General features: G+C 38.1%; 8 protein-coding genes across 8 annotated transcripts; 5 read left to right on the forward strand and 3 right to left on the reverse strand.

Annotated features, from left to right (window-relative positions):
• Positions 1–135: 135 nt before the first annotated feature.
• Positions 136–927, reverse strand: KRE9 (Kre9p; the record flags this gene model as incomplete). Its single annotated transcript, XM_002498757.1, has 1 exon — positions 136–927. The coding sequence occupies one exon, from the start codon at positions 925–927 to the stop codon at positions 136–138; it is 792 nt and encodes a 263-aa protein (XP_002498802.1).
• A 1,148-nt stretch (positions 928–2,075) lies between these two features.
• RSP5 (NEDD4 family E3 ubiquitin-protein ligase) lies at positions 2,076–4,535 on the forward strand (the record flags this gene model as incomplete). The annotated part of the gene is made up of 1 exon (XM_002498758.1): positions 2,076–4,535. The coding sequence occupies one exon, from the start codon at positions 2,076–2,078 to the stop codon at positions 4,533–4,535; it is 2,460 nt and encodes an 819-aa protein (XP_002498803.1).
• A 675-nt stretch (positions 4,536–5,210) lies between these two features.
• On the forward strand, positions 5,211–6,689 carry ZYRO0G18942g (uncharacterized protein; the record flags this gene model as incomplete). Its single annotated transcript, XM_002498759.1, has 1 exon — positions 5,211–6,689. The coding sequence occupies one exon, from the start codon at positions 5,211–5,213 to the stop codon at positions 6,687–6,689; it is 1,479 nt and encodes a 492-aa protein (XP_002498804.1).
• Positions 6,690–7,916: 1,227 nt separating this feature from the next.
• Positions 7,917–10,409, reverse strand: MPT5 (Mpt5p; the record flags this gene model as incomplete). The annotated part of the gene is made up of 1 exon (XM_002498760.1): positions 7,917–10,409. One exon carries the CDS (start codon positions 10,407–10,409, stop codon positions 7,917–7,919), a length of 2,493 nt encoding a protein of 830 aa, XP_002498805.1.
• A 1,560-nt stretch (positions 10,410–11,969) lies between these two features.
• Positions 11,970–12,752, reverse strand: NSA2 (rRNA-processing protein NSA2; the record flags this gene model as incomplete). The annotated part of the gene is made up of 1 exon (XM_002498761.1): positions 11,970–12,752. The coding sequence occupies one exon, from the start codon at positions 12,750–12,752 to the stop codon at positions 11,970–11,972; it is 783 nt and encodes a 260-aa protein (XP_002498806.1).
• A 211-nt stretch (positions 12,753–12,963) lies between these two features.
• On the forward strand, positions 12,964–13,890 carry LCP5 (small subunit rRNA maturation protein LCP5; the record flags this gene model as incomplete). Its single annotated transcript, XM_002498762.1, has 1 exon — positions 12,964–13,890. One exon carries the CDS (start codon positions 12,964–12,966, stop codon positions 13,888–13,890), a length of 927 nt encoding a protein of 308 aa, XP_002498807.1.
• Positions 13,891–13,997: 107 nt separating this feature from the next.
• On the forward strand, positions 13,998–14,588 carry VFA1 (Vfa1p; the record flags this gene model as incomplete). Its single annotated transcript, XM_002498763.1, has 1 exon — positions 13,998–14,588. The coding sequence occupies one exon, from the start codon at positions 13,998–14,000 to the stop codon at positions 14,586–14,588; it is 591 nt and encodes a 196-aa protein (XP_002498808.1).
• Positions 14,589–15,327: 739 nt separating this feature from the next.
• Positions 15,328–18,723, forward strand: ZYRO0G19052g (serine/threonine-protein kinase; the record flags this gene model as incomplete). Its single annotated transcript, XM_002498764.1, has 1 exon — positions 15,328–18,723. One exon carries the CDS (start codon positions 15,328–15,330, stop codon positions 18,721–18,723), a length of 3,396 nt encoding a protein of 1,131 aa, XP_002498809.1.
• Between the last annotated feature and the right edge of the window lie 353 nt (positions 18,724–19,076).

The raw sequence follows: 19,076 nt of genomic DNA on the forward strand, positions 1-19,076 counted from the left end.
ACCACTACCGGTGCATATACATTTACATGCACCTAGTAAAAACTCCGAGAAGTGATTTACGCTTCGAGTGTTGACCAATTTGAAAACGAACAAAATATCTTTACATTTGCACAACCAGTGCACATTTATTTAAGTTTATTTGGAAATTGATTGAGATAATAGACTTTTCAAATTCATCTTTCTGGTTGAAAGACTCTGTCTTTTCTTTGGGTTGTACCAACCACCATTCTCACTTGGTAGTGGTCTTGGTGTGGCGTAATTCCACGCACTTGTCATAGTGTAATTCCACCCCGGTGTCAAAGTAGTCTTCCAGTGAGGAGTTGGACTGAGTGTGGGGAAATAAGAGACAGCACTAGTTGGGAATTTCATTGACCATGAAGTTGCTGTAACTGTTGAACCCGGTTGCGTTTGCATGGGGGCAGTTCTAGTGACACCTGTTTGCTTTGTGTAAGCAACATAGGTTGTATAATCTGTTAAAGGAGCTGGTTGAGTAGAATCGGAATAAGAAACTGGTGAACCCAACATGTTTTTAAGGTTGAATCTTGGACTATAGTTAATTGTATTTTCACTGGCATCTTCCGTTATAGCGGCATAAATTTGGAGAAAATACTGTCCGTTACCACAATCGTCTGCGTCAATCTCCACAGTAACCGAATAAGTTCCATTTGACTCTTGAACATCGCTTGCCTTCATATTTTTCTTTAAATATTCAATTCTATTAATCTGGCCGTTAGGACCATTATTCAACGTTATTGAATACCATACAATCTGATTCATCTCTGGGGGTGCACCGTTATCCTCCCATTCCACAGGTATGGTAACTTTACCATCATTGGGAGTAAACGTTTGGCCTTTCTTTGGTGAAATAACAGAAACGTCTGCTAGCACAATATTGATAAGCAGCAACAGGGGCCAGAGTAAAAGCATCTTGATTGTGTGCTTCTTAGGATGAGTACTAGTTGAAGAGAGCGTAACAGAAGAATCAGGAGAAGAACCGGGAGGCAGGAAAACTATCTAACGTCAACAGTCTCATAAGGCTATCTATATATTGAGAACGTCTCATCTCGAAACACGCCTCTTTATAGAAGTGGGCTATTTTTTCCTTTTAATAACTTGCTCGCGTTTTCTTTCTCGATATATGCGGGGCGGCCAGATCTCAGGCAGGGTGACGCGTCGTTGTCCGGATACCGTGGTAGTGTCCGGGTGTCTCACAGCAGGTGTCTGGGTGTCGGAGATATAACAGGGTCCCGATGTTTCGTGTGACATTATTAGGTATGGGTGTATACTTAGCCGCTGACACGTTAGTCATGTATCACGGGAGTTATTTGAGTTGTTGCTCTTCCGTGTTTCGAACCCGGGAATTTGTCTTAGGATGGCCGACTCGTCTCATGTCACGTGACACAGGACTCAACTATCCACTCTCCGCCTCCTTGACCCTTTCTCATCACTGATCTCTTGGGTACCAGTACGAAGCATGGTTCTTCTAAGCACTCTCCTATCTTTTGCAGTTTCCGTTGCCCTGTGCTGTCTTTTGACCATTCTTCCCCTGCTATTGGCAAAAATCTTTTCTTTTTCCCTTCTAATTTTTAAAAACTTGCCCGGATTCTTTTTTTTTTCCTTCTCTCCTTTTCAAAGAAAAAAGGTGAAGCAACTGACTAAAGCTTACCAAAATAACGTGTACAATTCAAACACAACGGACAGTTTGTTAATAACTTCAGAAGGACTCTTTGATTACAATCAGGAAGGTCTCTTTGTTAGAAATTGAGCTGGTAGTAGCTTTGATACAGAGTAGGGTCGAAAATTTTCAAGAGTATCTGATTCCCTCAGCCCCCCCTTCAATATCTTTCGTTTTTTTCAACTAAAGGAGAAAGGACTCGAAGAGTCAGTACGAAAAGGTGAGATTTAAGAGAAAGACATAAAAGATATAAAGAGAGTTTTTGCCTAAGCTTTCATTCTGTTTTCTCTTTCTTAAGTCAAGAAACGTGTGTTACGTCTGTCTGTCTGTGTGTGTGTGTTTCATCAACCCCGTCCACCCCTTCCTTGTTAAACAAAGATACAACTAGAAGACGAAGAAAATGCCAGCGATATCTGTTAAACTTGTAGCAGCAGAATCTCTTTATAAAAGGGACGTTTTCAGATCGCCAGATCCATTCGCGGTTTTAACGATTGATGGATATCAAACAAAGTCAACATCAGCTGCGAAGAAGACTTTAAATCCTTACTGGAATGAAACTTTCAAATTTGATGAAGTAAATGAAAATTCTATCCTGACCGTACAAGTGTTTGATCAAAAGAAGTTTAAAAAGAAGGATCAAGGATTTTTAGGTGTTGTCAATGTTCGCATTGGCGATGTTGTAGGTCATTTAGATGAAGATACTACTGGTGGGGCCCGAGCACGTGAGGAGACCATTACCAGAGATTTGAAAAGATCTAATGATGGTATGGCTGTCAGTGGTAGATTAATTGTAGTTTTATCGAAACAGCGCTCCAGTGCAGCAAGGAGTAGTACGAGAAGCAGTGCAGAGACGAGCGGAGCATCATCATCAAGCGGTGGGTTAGCTGTTCCAGCAGGACCTAGTGGAAACGATAATGTAGCAGCTTTATCGGCAAACAGTGGTGGTTCTAATTCAACTGGTCAGCGTAATGCTTCCCGTACGCAGTCTCATTCTCGATCGCAATCAGGAGCCCATACACCAAGAGCAACGGCGGCATCTGTGGAGCATACTTTACAAAACAGTGCTGCTAATGCACTGTCGACAAGACAGTATTCGTCATTTGAAGATCAATATGGTCGTTTACCACCGGGTTGGGAGAGACGTACCGATAATTTTGGTCGTACTTACTACGTTGATCATAATACAAGAACTACAAAATGGAAGCGTCCAACGTTAGATCAAACTGAAGCTGAAAGAAGTGGTCAATTGAATGCCAATACAGAATTACAAAGGAGGCAACACAGAGGTAGAACTTTGCCAACGACATCTAACGACAGCTCCTCAGTTACGGTACAAACTGGACCGGGATCCCAGACACCGGCTGTCAATGGGTCTGCAGCTGCAGCGTTTGCCGCAACGGGTAGTACAACATCAGGATTGGGTGAATTGCCATCAGGTTGGGAACAGAGATTTACGCCTGAAGGTAGAGCATATTTTGTTGATCACAATACTAGAACAACTACGTGGGTTGATCCAAGAAGGCAACAGTACATCCGTACTTATGGCCCAACGAATACAACCATCCAACAACAACCTGTATCACAATTGGGTCCATTGCCTTCAGGTTGGGAAATGAGATTGACGAATACGGCTCGTGTTTATTTTGTCGATCATAATACAAAGACCACTACATGGGATGATCCAAGATTGCCATCGTCATTAGACCAAAATGTGCCTCAGTATAAACGTGATTTCCGTCGTAAAGTTATCTATTTCAGATCTCAACCTGCATTAAGAATTTTACCTGGTCAATGTCATATTAAAGTTCGCCGGAAGAATATCTTTGAAGATGCTTACCAAGAGATTATGAGACAGACTCCTGAAGATTTAAAGAAACGACTAATGATCAAATTTGACGGTGAAGAAGGTTTAGACTACGGTGGAGTTTCAAGAGAATTTTTCTTCTTATTATCCCATGAGATGTTCAATCCATTCTACTGTTTATTTGAATATTCTGCTCATGATAACTATACCATCCAAATAAATCCAAACAGTGGTGTTAATCCTGAACATCTCAATTATTTCAAATTTATTGGTAGAGTCGTTGGTCTTGGTGTTTTCCACAGAAGATTTTTAGATGCCTTCTTTGTCGGTGCGCTTTATAAAATGATGTTGCGTAAGAAAGTGGTTTTGCAAGATATGGAAGGTGTTGATGCCGAAGTTCACAATTCCTTGAAATGGATCTTAGAGAATAGTATAGATGGCATTTTGGATCTAACATTCAGCGCAGATGACGAAAGTTTTGGTGAAATCCATACGATAGATCTAAAGCCCAATGGTAGAAATATTGAAGTCATAGATGAAAATAAAAAGGAATACGTGGAATTATTTTCTCAGTGGAAGATTGTAGATAGAGTTAAAGAACAATTTAGGGCATTTATGGATGGGTTCAACGAGCTAATACCGGAAGATTTAGTTACAGTATTTGATGAGCGTGAATTAGAACTATTAATTGGTGGTATTGCTGAGATCGATGTGGAAGATTGGAAAAAACATACCGATTATCGTGGTTATCAAGAATCAGATGAAGTTATCAAATGGTTTTGGAGATGCATTGGTAGTTGGGATAATGAACAAAGAGCTCGTCTATTGCAATTTACCACGGGTACTTCTCGTATTCCAGTCAATGGTTTCAAAGATTTACAAGGTTCTGATGGTCCAAGAAGATTTACCATTGAAAAGGCTGGTGAAATAAAGCACCTACCAAAATCCCACACTTGTTTCAACAGAGTCGATTTACCACCTTATGATGATTTCGAAAGTTTGGATAAGAAGTTAACATTGGCTGTTGAAGAAACTATTGGTTTCGGCCAAGAGTGATGGTAACTTTTGTTGTTATCTCATTTTCTCACTCTTAATTAGGTTCTGACGAAATAAAGATCTGGCAAAATCGAAAAAATACAGAAAATTACGAAAAAAAAGGAAAAAGGAAAAAAAAAAATAATACAGTCGGTATATGAGATCCAACATCCATGCCTGTGATATTCTCTTCAAATCTGTTCCGCTCAGTTGTTTTTTTTTTTTAGTTTTCCATTTTACTATCATCATTTGGTATAGCGCTTGTCGTGAAGGTGTAACGATGAAATTTAGCACGACCGGGCATTCTCTTTTGTCTCAACTATCTTTGCTGTCAGGAGTAGTAACAATTTGTTTTCCACTGCTTGAATTCCGAAAGTGCTGATACCTTGAATTGATCAATCCATGGGAAATTCTTTTTATTATTATTATCTTTTATTTTATTACTATTATTATTATCGTTATCTACTTAAAAGATCTTGCGTGCATACGTATTGATGTATGTGTGTGTATGTACTGGTACAGTTCCCTACCAAATGAACAAATCACGATTATGAATTGATTATCTTACAGGGTTTGATTTATATTGTTTGTAGGCGATGCGGCTCGTTGGTGCTAGTTGATTTGTTTTGTATGAAGATATACATACATAACAATACAGTTGAATAGGCCACTTGAACATTATGGTTTTATCATAGTATGCCACCTCGTGAATTGCCAGGATTCATCTTCGATGAAAGTCGTGGGCGTTATTTTCCCATTACTTCAACAAATCAAAATCCCAATGCAAGTCGTTACAACCGTGAAGATATAAAGAGACGAAAGATTGATAATGAAAAGAAATTAGAGCTAGCAAATTTAAAGGCTAAACAGTCTGAACGCTATCAAGAATATTGGCCACAACTTTTTGATCCTTATGAAAAAGTATTTGGTCAGAGAGATGCATTTAATTTTATTGGAGGTATAGAAAGGGAACGTTATGGATACGACAAAACTGATCATACGTACCAAGCTAATCGTTCTGGCCCAATCCAATTAGATTTTAAGGACTGTTCTATTTTCCCATATATTTGCCACAGCGGTTCAACAAACTTAATAGTTAGCACAAGGAATACGATTTTTAAACTTCCCGTTAATGGACATGAACCTGACGCATTGATTCGAGTATATTATGCAAGAACATTGGAAGGGCGATCATTCGATCCTTCTTATGGACCAGAAGCTTTAATAAAAAGGTTTGATTTGGATCCGGATACAAGAAAGGCATTTGTTCATTTATATCTAACAGAAACCAATATTCATCATTTTGGTATTGAACACTTGGAACATCTGAGAGATACACCTCACTGGTGTAGAGCTGAATTTAAATCTAATGAGAATGTCCATGATGCGGTTAATGTAGGAACAGACGTTGTCGTTGCATTAAACAATAAGATAGCGGTAATTCCTTGGGACTCATCCTTGCCCCGAATGGTTAGAGTTCTAGATAAGAAAAACAAATCAGATATTCTGTCACTAGCTGTCAATGATTCTGATTTAGGTTCTAGATTCTTATATGCTGGTTGTCGAGATGGCTCTATATATACAATTCCATTTGATGAAAACCTTATTGGACAGCCAATTGCTCAAGGTACCAATTCTGGATTTGATTTTAAGGCAATGAGAAAGATAAAGTTTCCTAATATAAAATTGATAATCAGTATCAAACCGTTTAAGGATGAAGGTATGGTTGCAGTATCTGGTATCATGGATACAAATAGCCAAGCTCTATTTGTTCTTGATGTTTTAAGTGATCCCTGTCAAATGGTAATCAAATTGCAAACATCATTTTGCAATCTAACAAGGGATAAAGAAATTTTTGAAATCACTTCTGATGGCCATTATATATGTTATGGAACTCGTGCTGGTAAAGGTGATTTTGAGCTCTTTTCCACCCATGTAGATGATAATTTAGTTATCAAATCATCAAAACCGAGGATCTATTACCCATTGATATCAAAATCAAGCCAGTTTTTTATTGGAATAAATCACACGCATGTAAGAGCAGCTGGTTTTGGCTACTATGTAGACGATTGGAAAGATCTGAATCAAAAAGGTCGACTACGTCTTTTCGTTGCTATGGAATTAGAACGTAGAGACGATGGGATTTCATCTACCATCATTTCAACAAGCTTGTAATTTTGGTTTCATAATATATATTTGATGTTAATTGTAATGTGGAAATGATTGATTTCTTACTTAGGTCGTTTTTAAGAGTGTTTGAATTAATTTTAAATATTAAGCGACTTTGCAAAATAAGACAAAATAGACAATTTTTTGACACCTTTATCCCGTAAGAAAGCAAGCGCTAATCGACCATAATAATATAATGACGGTAGATACTATAATACTAGTTAATAATAACTGCGGGGATCGAACAATAAAAATAAAGTAAAAATAAAAAGTATAAGTAAAAGGAATAAAACGTAAACCTTACAAATAAAATCGGGATAACTATTTGTATGCAATCTTTGTTCTTTTCTTAGTACAACTCCGCTGTGTGTTTTATTTGCATGCAACTTCTTTTTATCGTTTGTTCATTTTAAATTGTCTTAACACTAGGAAAGTCGACATTAACATGGTCATCGGTCGCTAAAAACATAATGATCACTTTCCAATAGTGAATGAAAAAAAAAAAAAAAAAATAACCCATAAAGTACACCAGAATCCTTACAAGCGAATGATGCAAGGTTCTCCGCAGTCAAATAAAAGATTCTGTAAAATAAGATAAAATAAAATCGAGATCACAGGTAGGATAATGAATGTAATGCCTTTTGAAAAAATTGAACAAAAGAGTGGAATAAAATCAAAAAATGGATAATCGTTAAAGGAATGAAAAGTCAAGAGATAAAGTGAAGGCTGACGAGACGTTAAAGGGGAGAGAGGGAAAACAAAAAAAATAATAATAATCATGATGATGATGATGATGATGCAGCAATTGGGGAGCCATGGTGATCCACAAACTTTCGGATTTCTCTGACTTTGTACCACCGAATAGTTTTTATTTTTTTCTCTTTTTTTGGGGGGGAGGGGGAAGTTTATAGTTTTATTCATTTTTATCATTTGTATTCCTTAGAATAAAATGTTTAAACAATCGATTTTTCCCATAATAAATTTCTTGCAGGATTTTCTATAATTTATAATAACAACGCCATGATGTTTGGCTTCATTCGTAACAACACCTCTCAAAATGGTACAAGTATTCTCTTGATATAATCGTTTGCTTTTTTTTTCGGTTTTTATCTTTTTTTTTGAGTTTCTTAAGCTCTTATCTTTGCTTCTCTTCATATAATATGATGCAGTAATCGTAAATATACGTCAAAAAATAGTAAGAGGATCCTAGCATTTTTTCACCAACAATTTTAATCAACGGAAGCCGAGATTAAACTCATTTCCGGAGTTAATAAAATCATTTGTATTCGAACCATTAGCACCCATATACATGCCACCTTCAACGGCTCTAATGGGCATGTAATTATTCATAAATTGAGCCTGTTGCATTGATGGTTGTTGTGGAATCTGCTGTAATGGGAAAGGGTTACTAACTACCCTTTGTTGTGCAAAATTTGGTTCACATAAACTGGATTGGGAACCACTTGTGAATGCAAAATTTTTACCCACAAATGGATCATTCATTGTATTGTGGAATAGACTAGAGCCAGAACTGTTAGTACTGTTCCCCATATCACTGCTAAACGGCATGGGTGTATGCCCTTGTAATCCCTGTAAATTTGGATTAGAATTGGGTTTAGGCAAAGGTGCAGAGACAAATGGCTTTTGAGACGAGGGTATCTGTGCAGCAGTAGTAGGCACAAATTGAGGTGGCGGAGCTGGAGGGAAACTTCCGCCACTTGCTGCCGCTGCCGCTGCCGCTGCCGCTGCTGCAGAATTGGTTGCAGTAGTAGTTTGAGGTGCTAAAAATTGGTTGTGTCCATAAATCCCATTAGAACCACCCATCGGAGTTTGTGGTAGTTGCAGAGTTTGCGCTTGAGGTAAAACACCTAAGGAAGAGACGGAACTAGAGTTTCTTCTATGGAAAGCGTTAGCAGGGAGTGAAAAATGGCGAGCATGCTTTGAGTAACCACCACCAGCACTATTAGCATTAACGTTACCGCCGTTTTTATAATGGTTAAATTTGTTATTGTTGCTATTACCATTGTTGCGATGATTATTGAAATGGTTACCGTTATTGTTAAAGTTGCCACCACCAGTATTTTTCTTTGGAGATAAATCTGCAAACGCGATTCCTGTTAATTCTGCATATGCCTTTACTTTCAATTTGATTTTTTTGGCATATGATGTAGTCTTAATGCTTGGCAAAAATTCCTTAGTCAAAATGACTAAATTTCCAATCTTTGTAGTAAAATCATGACTAAAGTTCAACAACTTAACCGACTTTAGAACGAAGGAATTACCAGGATATTCCAAGATAGGTCCGTAATTTTTAACGTCCAGCAAAGTTTGCAAAGCGTAATTCCCAAAGTTGTCCCTAATCAAGACATTCAAATTGACCGTAAAAATATCAATAATAGTCAAAAGGATCCCCATTGCTGCAGTAACGACATCATCATTAGGTTCGGGAACCAAATTTTCTTGAGCCTTGGGAACAGATTCCATTACGATTCCGAATAATTTCTTGATAAATTTTTCCACAACATTTGAAGAGAACTTTAAACATGACAATTGACACAATTCGTTTGATAATCTGTTAAAAATTTCAGCCAAAAGGTAAAAATCCAATTCCTTAATGTCTAACAGGAATTGAATGATGTAATTACCGAATTGATCATTGATCAAACCTGGTAAAAATTGGACGATCTTAACAGAGATCTTGAAGATCTGTTGTAAAGTACAAACGCTCAACAGCTTTTGCAAAACGCAACAACCATGTTTATGAGTAGAGATCGTAATGATATTGTTATGTTCCACAATGGCATCAATTATGAAATCGAATTTAGATGGTGGGAATTTGAAGATACATTTCTGGATCACGTGGTTCCCGTTAAGATCGTTAATCAATGTGACCACTTGTTCGATGGAAGTATGCTCTTGCGAGAATCCCTTTGTAATTAGATCAATTTGAGATTCATTATCCACAGTATCGATGATCTTTTGTAGAGACCTCGTACCGTATTGATTAATCGAAATTTGGAATACGTGTGGATAGATCACTTGGATCAAAAATGTCTTTTGATCCAAAGTCAAATATTCACATAATTTTTGAACCAAGTAATTACCAAACGAATCGAGGATTAAATCCAAAAAGCATCCTTTAATCTGTTCATACATCAAATCTCTGACTAAATTTGATTCAGCAGGGGATTCCAACTTCTTTTGTAAAAATCTACAACCAAATTGGTCTGTTGCCAACTTGACGTAATCCAATTCCTCCAATGGTGCTGAGGTAATTTCCATAGCTTCAGTCCCACTGCTGGTCCTCAAGGAACTGCTAGTAGAAGAATTAGTATTAACAGAAGGAATCGACGCCGATGGTGCAGTTGGCACATGTGCAGGAGGCGCCCCTGGTGCGTGCATGGAAGCACCAGATCCATTAGCAGACGTCGATGGATCAAATCCAACATCAAACTCATTGATCAGAGGCAGAGTGCCTGGAGATGTTCCCTGGTGTGGACGTTGTTGGGCTTGAGTTTGAGATTGATATTCAGGAGGAGAGAAAGTCTTTGCCATCATCATGGGAGACTGATTCTGCATAAACTGATTAAACTCGGAAAGATCCAACGATTGGGTCTTTGTGTGATTCTTTTTGTTACTCATTTGACCCAATGGCGGTGGTGTCACAGGTTCAACTAGACTCTGTATAGAGTTAACAGATAACTGCGGTTGGTGGTGATAGGACATTAGTGAGTGATAATTGCTATTCTTGCAGTTATTTTAGTCGTAGTCGTCGTAGTCTTTACGTAGCAGCGAAAGGGTATAATGGCCTGTCAGTGGTTCTTAACATGCACAGGTTAGCTTGATTTAGCTTAGTAGCAGTATTAGTATTGGATATAGAGTGTTGTTCCAAAATATTCAATGGGACAAACAACAGCTAATAATTCTTCTTGCTACTTTTTTTTGTTTTGTCTTACCTTTCTTCTCTTTGTGTATAGTGGTGTATGAGTACACTTGTATAGTAGTAGAGTATTGTGTGAGAGTATAAGTCGGCACTTCTCTTAGTCTCTCTATGCCTCTTTCTTTCTTGTCTTCCTAGTTATACAGATGCGAATTGTAAGCGTCAGTAAAGAAGGGACAGTGTGTACTTGCAACTGTGACAATTGTGTCGAAATAGCTTATTACCTGGCTTCTTTCTTCCTCTTGTTCTTCTTACCCTAGGGACAAGTTGACAATACAAGAAGTTACAATTGGATCAGGGAGCGCTAGTTGAAAAGGGTAGTATCAATTTCGCTATATTTCTCTTAGTAACCGTACACCAGCCTTGTTTGATCCGTTTTAAGCTTTTTTTTTTATTAATATTACTACTACCGGCTCTTTGCTCGGAGGTCTCAAGATTCACCGATCGAGTATTAATGAATAAGAACTCTTATAGAAACTTATGTGTTGTTTTTTTTAAGCCGTAACAATATTTGCAAAGTAACGAAAAGGTAAGTTTCGAATCGCTTCCCTTACGGCAATTCTTCGGATTGTTTCAATGCCATCTTGGCAGCGTACAACCGCTTAATTGTTTTAAAAAAAGCCTTGGTATGAGAAAAATTTTCATATAGTGTTACTTCAAGATGTCGTAGTATTGTTAAGGGTTTCTCTTGAATATGGGGATTGGTGCTTGTACTCGTAAAGCACCAATGTGGATCCACATTCCCATGGACATAATAATTAGCGCTGCAACAAGTGCTACTGTAGCTAGTACTGTCGCCTTGCCATCATCACAAGTTTGAAGTATATAGGGTGCATTGTATGAGATATTATGGCTCGCCGTTTTTCGCGTACAATTTACTGTATGGAGCAAACGACTTGACGGGGGTTGGCAAAATGTATTGGGTTTTTGGCCCCTCGAAGTAGGAATAACTTGATCAATTAATTAATGGTGATGGATGATCTATTAATTGATTTGATTTATACAGCGGGAGCAATTATACCGTAGTGGAAATTCGTTGCGGCAAAATGGTTTGTCATGCGGACAGAGGGTTGCGGTAGACTTGTCTAGAACGAGCATCCGAAGTTCTTTTTTTTTTTTTTTTTTTTTTTTCTTGTTGAACTAGGGCTGAAGCCCTCTTTTCTCTGCCTCTGTTCCGCATGTGGTTCAAAATGGTCTCGAGTTCCTCCAATTCCGGGTTGCGGAGGACGGAGTTGAGCGAAATGGACAAGGAGGAAAGTGTTGAAGTCTACGCCCGTACATCACGAGAGAAAAATACCCCATACTAAAATAATATACAATTTCTATGTTTTACTACTACTCATATGTTAAACCAGTAAGACGGCATTTACACAGCCGTCTCTGTCTGGTTCGTTAGTTATCTGAGCATACTTACCCCAGACAACTTTACCACCAGACGTAACCATACCCAATTCAGAAACGTTAACTTCGATGATTGTACCCTTGGTTAAAACACCTAATTGCGTATACATTGGACTCTGAGGGTTCTTCTTGACAGATAGAATTGGTAGGAAAACCGTCACTTTCAGTTCAGGATGGGTCACATTTGCCTTCTTTTGACGTAGCGCAGTTGGCCTAATGATTCTTTCCATCTTGACTGGTCGACGTGTAAATCCTTCTCCGACAAACGTTGGTTTCGTAATCATTCTCTTCCAAGATTTGGATTTGGATTTACCGGTTTTTACAGCTTTAAACATTTCTTCCTCACTGATACCACGCACTTTAGGTAGAGGTACAGAAAACTTATCAGCCTTCTCCAAACGCTTCTGTTTGATCGATGATGAGATTGCCTTTGCTTGATTTGTCTCTTCTCTATCCAACAGATATGCAGGTAGTGCTTCACCGGTGTCGATAGGTTTGGACTCACCTTTGACCTTCGATTGTTCGTGAGCCTTGATACGTTTCTTCATTGCAACCTTTTCAGCATAACGCTTCTTGGCATATTGCTTACCTCTCCAGCCCTTCAACTCTTGAGCTCTTTCTGCAACCTTATGGACTTCTCTTGCCTCCTTCTTACGCTTACGCTCTTCGTGATCGAGCCTGCGACCATGCTGCTTTATGTGCTGCTCAATATACTCGTTTTGAGGCATGTTATATTGAGATTTGGCTGGATTACTTTTATAGTTTGTAGTGTGTAGAAGTGTTGAAAGCTCATCTCATTACATTTTTTTTCTTTCCTTGATCAAATTTTCACTACGTAAAGAAAGAAAAAAAAAAGAAAATGCGGTGAGATGAGATGAGATGAGATGAGCTTTAGTGAACTGCAAGATACAAAGGGAGAAAATCTAGCAAGATTAAAGCATGTCTGAGTTGGATCAAGTGCTTAAAAGTGTTGTCGGATCTTTGCAGGAGACTTCAAGTTCTATCACAAAGCTTAAGGAACAATATGAGTCCAGTTCTGTGCCAAACAACGATAAAGTCTCACTTCTTTCTTTGAAGAGTGCAAGCATGTTGGCATACGTTAATGCGCTCACGATGGTTATTGGTGAGAAATTGAGTGGAAACTCAACGGCAGACTCTGGTAGAGAGAAAAGTATCGAACACAGAATCGTATTAGAAAGAGGTGTTAAACCATTGGAAAAGAAACTATCTTATCAATTGGACAAACTGGTGAGAGCACATATGAGAATGGAAAAGGAATATGCAGATGCTGAGAAAAGAGCTGTAGCACAAGGTGAACGCCGTGAAGATAATGACTCAGATTCAAGTGATGATGAAATGGCTCAGAAACCTCGTGCATTTGGTGTGTCGAAGAAAGAAGGTGAAGAAGAAGAGGAGGGTGAATCTGCAGTTTATCAACCACCAAAGATTAGTTCTACATTACCTGTGGATGATAGGTTCAGCTCTAAGGACCATAAGGATCGTAGCAATAGAGTTCGTATGCAGGCAATGGACGAATATTTGAGAGAAGAATCAGAGAGACCGGAATGGGAATCCTCAGTTGGTGCTAATATCATGAACCATGGTAGAGGTGGTGTTAAAACATTAAGAGATGCTGAGAAGGATCGTGAAGTGGAGAGATATGAAGAAGAGAACTTCACTAGATTAAGAAACACTTCAAAGACGGATAAACTCAAGGAAAAGAGAAGAGAGAGAATGAATCAAGTTAACATGATTGGTGGTGAAGACTTCAGCATCTTTGGTAATAAACGTAAATTAGAAAATAGCACTTCGAAAGGATCCAAAAGATCACGTAATGTTTGGGAAAAAGCAAAGAGGAAGTTGTAATGGCTTTATTGTATTTTATTTATATTGTATTTAGTATAAGATTCGGATTGTGAGTAAATCGAACATAAACTACCTTACCGCATAACAGAAGTTCGAAGGGGTTCAAGATGAAGAACGAGTACACCGCTAGGAAAGTAGGTATCAAAGATATGCAACCATGTGTGGTCTGCTACAAACCTACGACGACGGTCCTCTACAGTGGTATTGATTGGTTTTACACATGTGATATACACCTACAGGATAACCCGCAATTCGTTACACCTTTGTACAGTAAAGAGTATCAAGATGCAGTAGCTAAATTAAAGGCATTGAAACCACTGCCTGCTACAAATAGTGGTAGTGGTTTGGATGGTTGGGTCAGCAAATTTTTAAAGAAGGACAAAAAAGAGAAGCATAATGGTGGTGATGGTGATGGTAATGGTGACGGTGACGGTGACGGTGAGAAAACCACTAAAGACAAAGATCAAGGACAGGAGTTACAAAGACAGTACGACGAGCAATTGGATCTTGTAAGTAAATTACAGCGACAGAATCGAAAATACCAATTGAGTCGTACGGTTTTCGATTCAAGAATCCAGAGAAAACAGATGGAAACCAAATGGAAGGAACAAAAACGCATTGAGGATGAAAGTTATACAAATACAGATCCACTAGAATTGGAAACAAAATTTGTATTCCCCAGCGTGCCTAAAAGCTGATCAATAACCCGATTTCATGATTAAAGTCTCATAGAAACGCTGGTTTCGCCCGATTTATGAGAATGTAACCGATCGAGATCTAAGAAAGTATTGAATTGGACAATAAATATTCTCAGATTCAAATAGATACCTTCTGGAGATCCCCAGAGCTTTTCCGATGGCCTTAGGGACCCCTCGTCATGATGCATATATCTCTTACGTATTGTTCCCTCGTATAGCACGGTGGTTACCCGACCGTTTTTGTAACAGTCAAGAAAGTTCTTTAAGCGTTAAACTGTCATTGAAAACCTTGCCTCCCTTGAAATATGATGGAGTAAACACATTTAACCAAAATAGATATCAACCCACAGGAACCCCATTTGTAATTAGTGGAAATCGGTTGTGATTACACTGTGTCATCAATTTGGTTGAAAGAAATTCTGAACCTCCTAGGTAAGGAGTTCATTCATACTGTATTTATCGAGTTTCTTTCTCCAAATTGAGGATATTATTGAAAATAATAATATCAAAAGATCCACCTTTATTGAGTATTTATACTAGACGAAGGAGGATATCCTACAAAGCTATTAAATTTCAATTGTGGGGGACAGGCCCCGATATTATTCGGCATACAAGATCTCTTTAAATTTCCATTTTTTCGTTCTCTAAACTGATATTTCATTGTCATTTCATCTGATTTTATTTTCTCATTGACCTCCTTTAGTTATTTTAGATCCAATTCCATTTGCATTGTAAGAATATGAACCATCATCGGCGAGATTCAATCGAAGAACTTGATGTTCCACCCGATTTGCGTTTAGCTCTTCATCAAAACTTCAGCAATGAGAGTTCTTTATCTACGAAAAGTTCTCGTAGGAATTCTTCTAATCCATATTTTTATCAAATTGGTGAAGATGCTTCTTCGTCAATGGAATCTCTAAATTTACTGTTAGAAAAGCAGAGAGTGCGGCAATTGAATCATCCTCATCATCAAGAACATATTAATTCACCTCACAGTTTGGGATTGCCTGGTAAAGTTAAAGAAACGAATGAAATTTCATTAAAATATGACCCTGTCTCTAAACGCAAAGTGCTCAATACCTATGAATTGATTCAAGAACTAGGACATGGACAACATGGTAAAGTTAAGCTAGCAAGAGAGTTATTAACAGGTCAATTGGTAGCGATTAAGATTGTTGATAGACATGAGAAAAAGGGTAGAAGATTTTTAGTGCTTGATAAAAAGAACAGCTTAACGCAAAATGAAAAAATACGTAGAGAAATCGCCATTATGAAAAAATGTCATTATAAACACGTTGTTAAATTAGTGGAAGTCTTAGACGACTTAAAATCAAGGAAAATCTATTTGGTGCTAGAATATTGTTCTAGAGGTGAAGTTAAATGGTGTCCAGGTGACGTTTTAGAAACAGAAGCTAGAGGACCACCGCTCCTGAATTTCCAAAGGACGAGAGAGATTATAAGAGGCGTCGTTCTGGGATTAGAATATTTGCATTACCAAGGTGTCATCCATAGAGATATCAAACCTGCGAATTTATTGATGGCAGAAGATGGTACTGTTAAGATATCTGATTTCGGTGTTTCCTTGGCAGCAAGAGACCCGAATGGAGATGCCAATTTGGAATCATTAGATGAATTAGAATTAGCCAAGACAGCAGGTACACCGGCATTTTTCGCACCTGAAATTTGTCTTGGTGAAGAAGCATTTGAAAAATTTAGCATTGATAGAAGTGATTTGTTCAAGGGCTCTAGTGTCTCATTTATGATTGACATTTGGGCATTAGGTGTGACTTTGTACTGTTTACTTTTTGGAATGTTGCCATTTATTTCCGATTATGAATTAGAACTTTTTGAAAAAATTGTGAACCAGCCATTGACATGCCCTAGTTTCCAAAATTTGAATAATAATGGAGTTTCGCACATTTCATCTAAGGAAGAATATGATCTGGCAGTTGATCTGTTAACTCGATTGTTGAAAAAAAGTCCATTGGATCGTATCGGAATTCAAGAAATTAAAAATCATGAATTTTTACTTTGGGATTTCCACCACATGCCCGATTATGGTGAAGAATTTAAAGCCTTCAAAGAAGCAGAACGAGCGGAATTTCAGCCCAATAATGTACAGCATTTTAAGCAAATTTCTGTTTCTAAGAAAGAACTCAATGACGCAGTCTTGGGTGTTGGTAAAAAGATTAAAGAAGCAGCTCTAAATTATTACTCTGGTAAAAAGAGAGAGGGATCTGAACAACCGGATGTAGAAGAATTAACTTTGTGTGTTCCAGATAGTTTGAAAGTGGGAGATTGTGGACATGGCCCCTTTAGTACGAGTTTTATCGTTAGTGAAGGTTCAGTAATGACTAATTGTAATAATACGAGTAATGGATCCTCAACTAAGAATGATGAGGATAATAAAGCTGCAACAAATGTAAATCCCTCTGTTTTCAAAGAGGGATATAGCATGTGTAATGATAATGACCGTAATGACCGTAATATCGATAATGATAAATTCCAGGAACCTTCTCAAAAAGAGATGCTCGAAAGAGAATTACAAGATTTCGACCGTAAGCATAATCCTGATACCGTGGTAAATTTGCCCATAAACTCTTCATTTGCATCTTTAGACAGTTTTTACATCGATAATTATGCGATGAGTAAGGTTGGTGCTAATGCAAATGTGAAGCCGGCTTCTCCAACAGTTTTTGCAAGACCTCCTGCCCTTGGAGGTTACCACCCTCCTTATCGAAGCAACAGCAGGACCAATAGTAACACAAATGCGAATCCGTTATTACAAAATTCTCCAACACCTATGACTTTTCTCAATGGTATGCAATCTAAGGGGAGCGATCGATATCCAACTAATGTTAACAAAACTGGATCTGGATCTGGACAGCCTAGTGAGAGAACACCAGTGAGTAATTTTGGCCAAAGATTGAGAAATCCACAATCTAGTGAAATCGTGAATGTTGGTAGTGGTAGTGGTAGAAGGAAATCTAGTCTCACTGGTGATAGAGACGCAGCTGCTAATTTTTCTGTGCAAAAGGATGCTAAAACATTTATTAATCCTACTCCAACTGAGTTCACCAAACCTGGAGAAGAACAAAGGAATTTTCATGTACGTCGTGGTAACTTTTTCAGTGGTCTTAATAGTGGAGATGGAAATTCGAGTCAATCTTCCGGTATTTCAAGTGAATGTAGCTCGGATTGCTCCTCTGATGCAGAAGAGGAAGGGTCACAATCCAGTAATACTGAATCCCTACCATTTGAATTTGCTCTTGATTCTGGAAATGCTAGTGTACTTTCCCTAAGAGATACTAGTGCAGGAGTTGAGCCAGTCAGATCATTTTTGGACCCAGCTCCACGTAGGAAAAAAATGAACTCAGATTCGAAGAAAGATGATACTGAATTGTTCTTGGATATGGAAAGAGGTGGTCACAATTGTCGTCGTTTGTCTACGCATAATTCAGAGAGTAGTGGAGCTAGTTCCAGAAGAAGTAGTTTGAGAAATCCAGTTTTCCCATCTCGAGGTAATACACAAGATCGTACAGCTTCCGCGACACCAATTGGATTAAATGAGGTCCAAGGAAGTGAAATTACCATCTCTGCAGCTGATAAGGACAGTGATGAGGCAACACTTGTGGGTCGTAATAAAACTTCTAGCGGGGTGTCCTCCGGTCAGTCTATCACGCCGCCTTCAGGAATCATCCAGTACTCTAACCCATATAATGGGAAAGAGTTTCTAAGAATCCCGCAAGTTCTCAGTAAACCTACGACACAAACTTCCAACATAGATACTTTGTTAGTGTCAGGGAAGCGTCCAGATCATCTTCAGGACAATTCTAAGAGTCTTTTGAAAAATGTTTTAATAACTTCAGCTGGTTCAAGTCGTAGACCATCAATACCTTTTATTTCTAGGAATGATTCTAACGAGTCGCGAGGGGCTAGTGCTGATGCTTCATTACCTTCGAGTTCATGTAGTCATGGGAAGGAAGATATTTCTACGAGATTAAGCAAATTTGGTTTTGGGGAAAGGATCGCCAGGAAGGCCGAAAGATCTTCCGCTTCATCTGATCGCCAAACTAGATCAAGATCTATTGCAGTGGGAGAACTCAGAAATAGAAAGAGTAAAATGAGGATGTGAGGTAAATTTTAGTCATCCTGCTCTCTTAATTTGCATTTAAACCTACATGGAGATTTTGATTTAATATTCTCCCTGTTCAAGTTTACTCACAGCTTCTTTTTTGTTTTTTTGATCTGACTTTGGGCACTGTTTATATAGGATTCATATCGTAGCCACGTTTATTTTGTGTATAACATTAATAAATTCTAATGATATTAACTTGTTATAACTAACTAAACATAAAATTATTTAGTTTCGCGTACAATCAGTGCGATCGCTTTATCAGACCCATCTGAGGAGAATCGCTTAAACTCAAAGAATATAAAATAAAAAAATAATATTTGAAAATCAACTAATTTAACCCATTTACCTAC

Source organism: Zygosaccharomyces rouxii (genome assembly GCF_000026365.1).
Source record: "Zygosaccharomyces rouxii strain CBS732 chromosome G complete sequence".
NCBI classification, from domain to species: domain Eukaryota; kingdom Fungi; phylum Ascomycota; class Saccharomycetes; order Saccharomycetales; family Saccharomycetaceae; genus Zygosaccharomyces; species Zygosaccharomyces rouxii.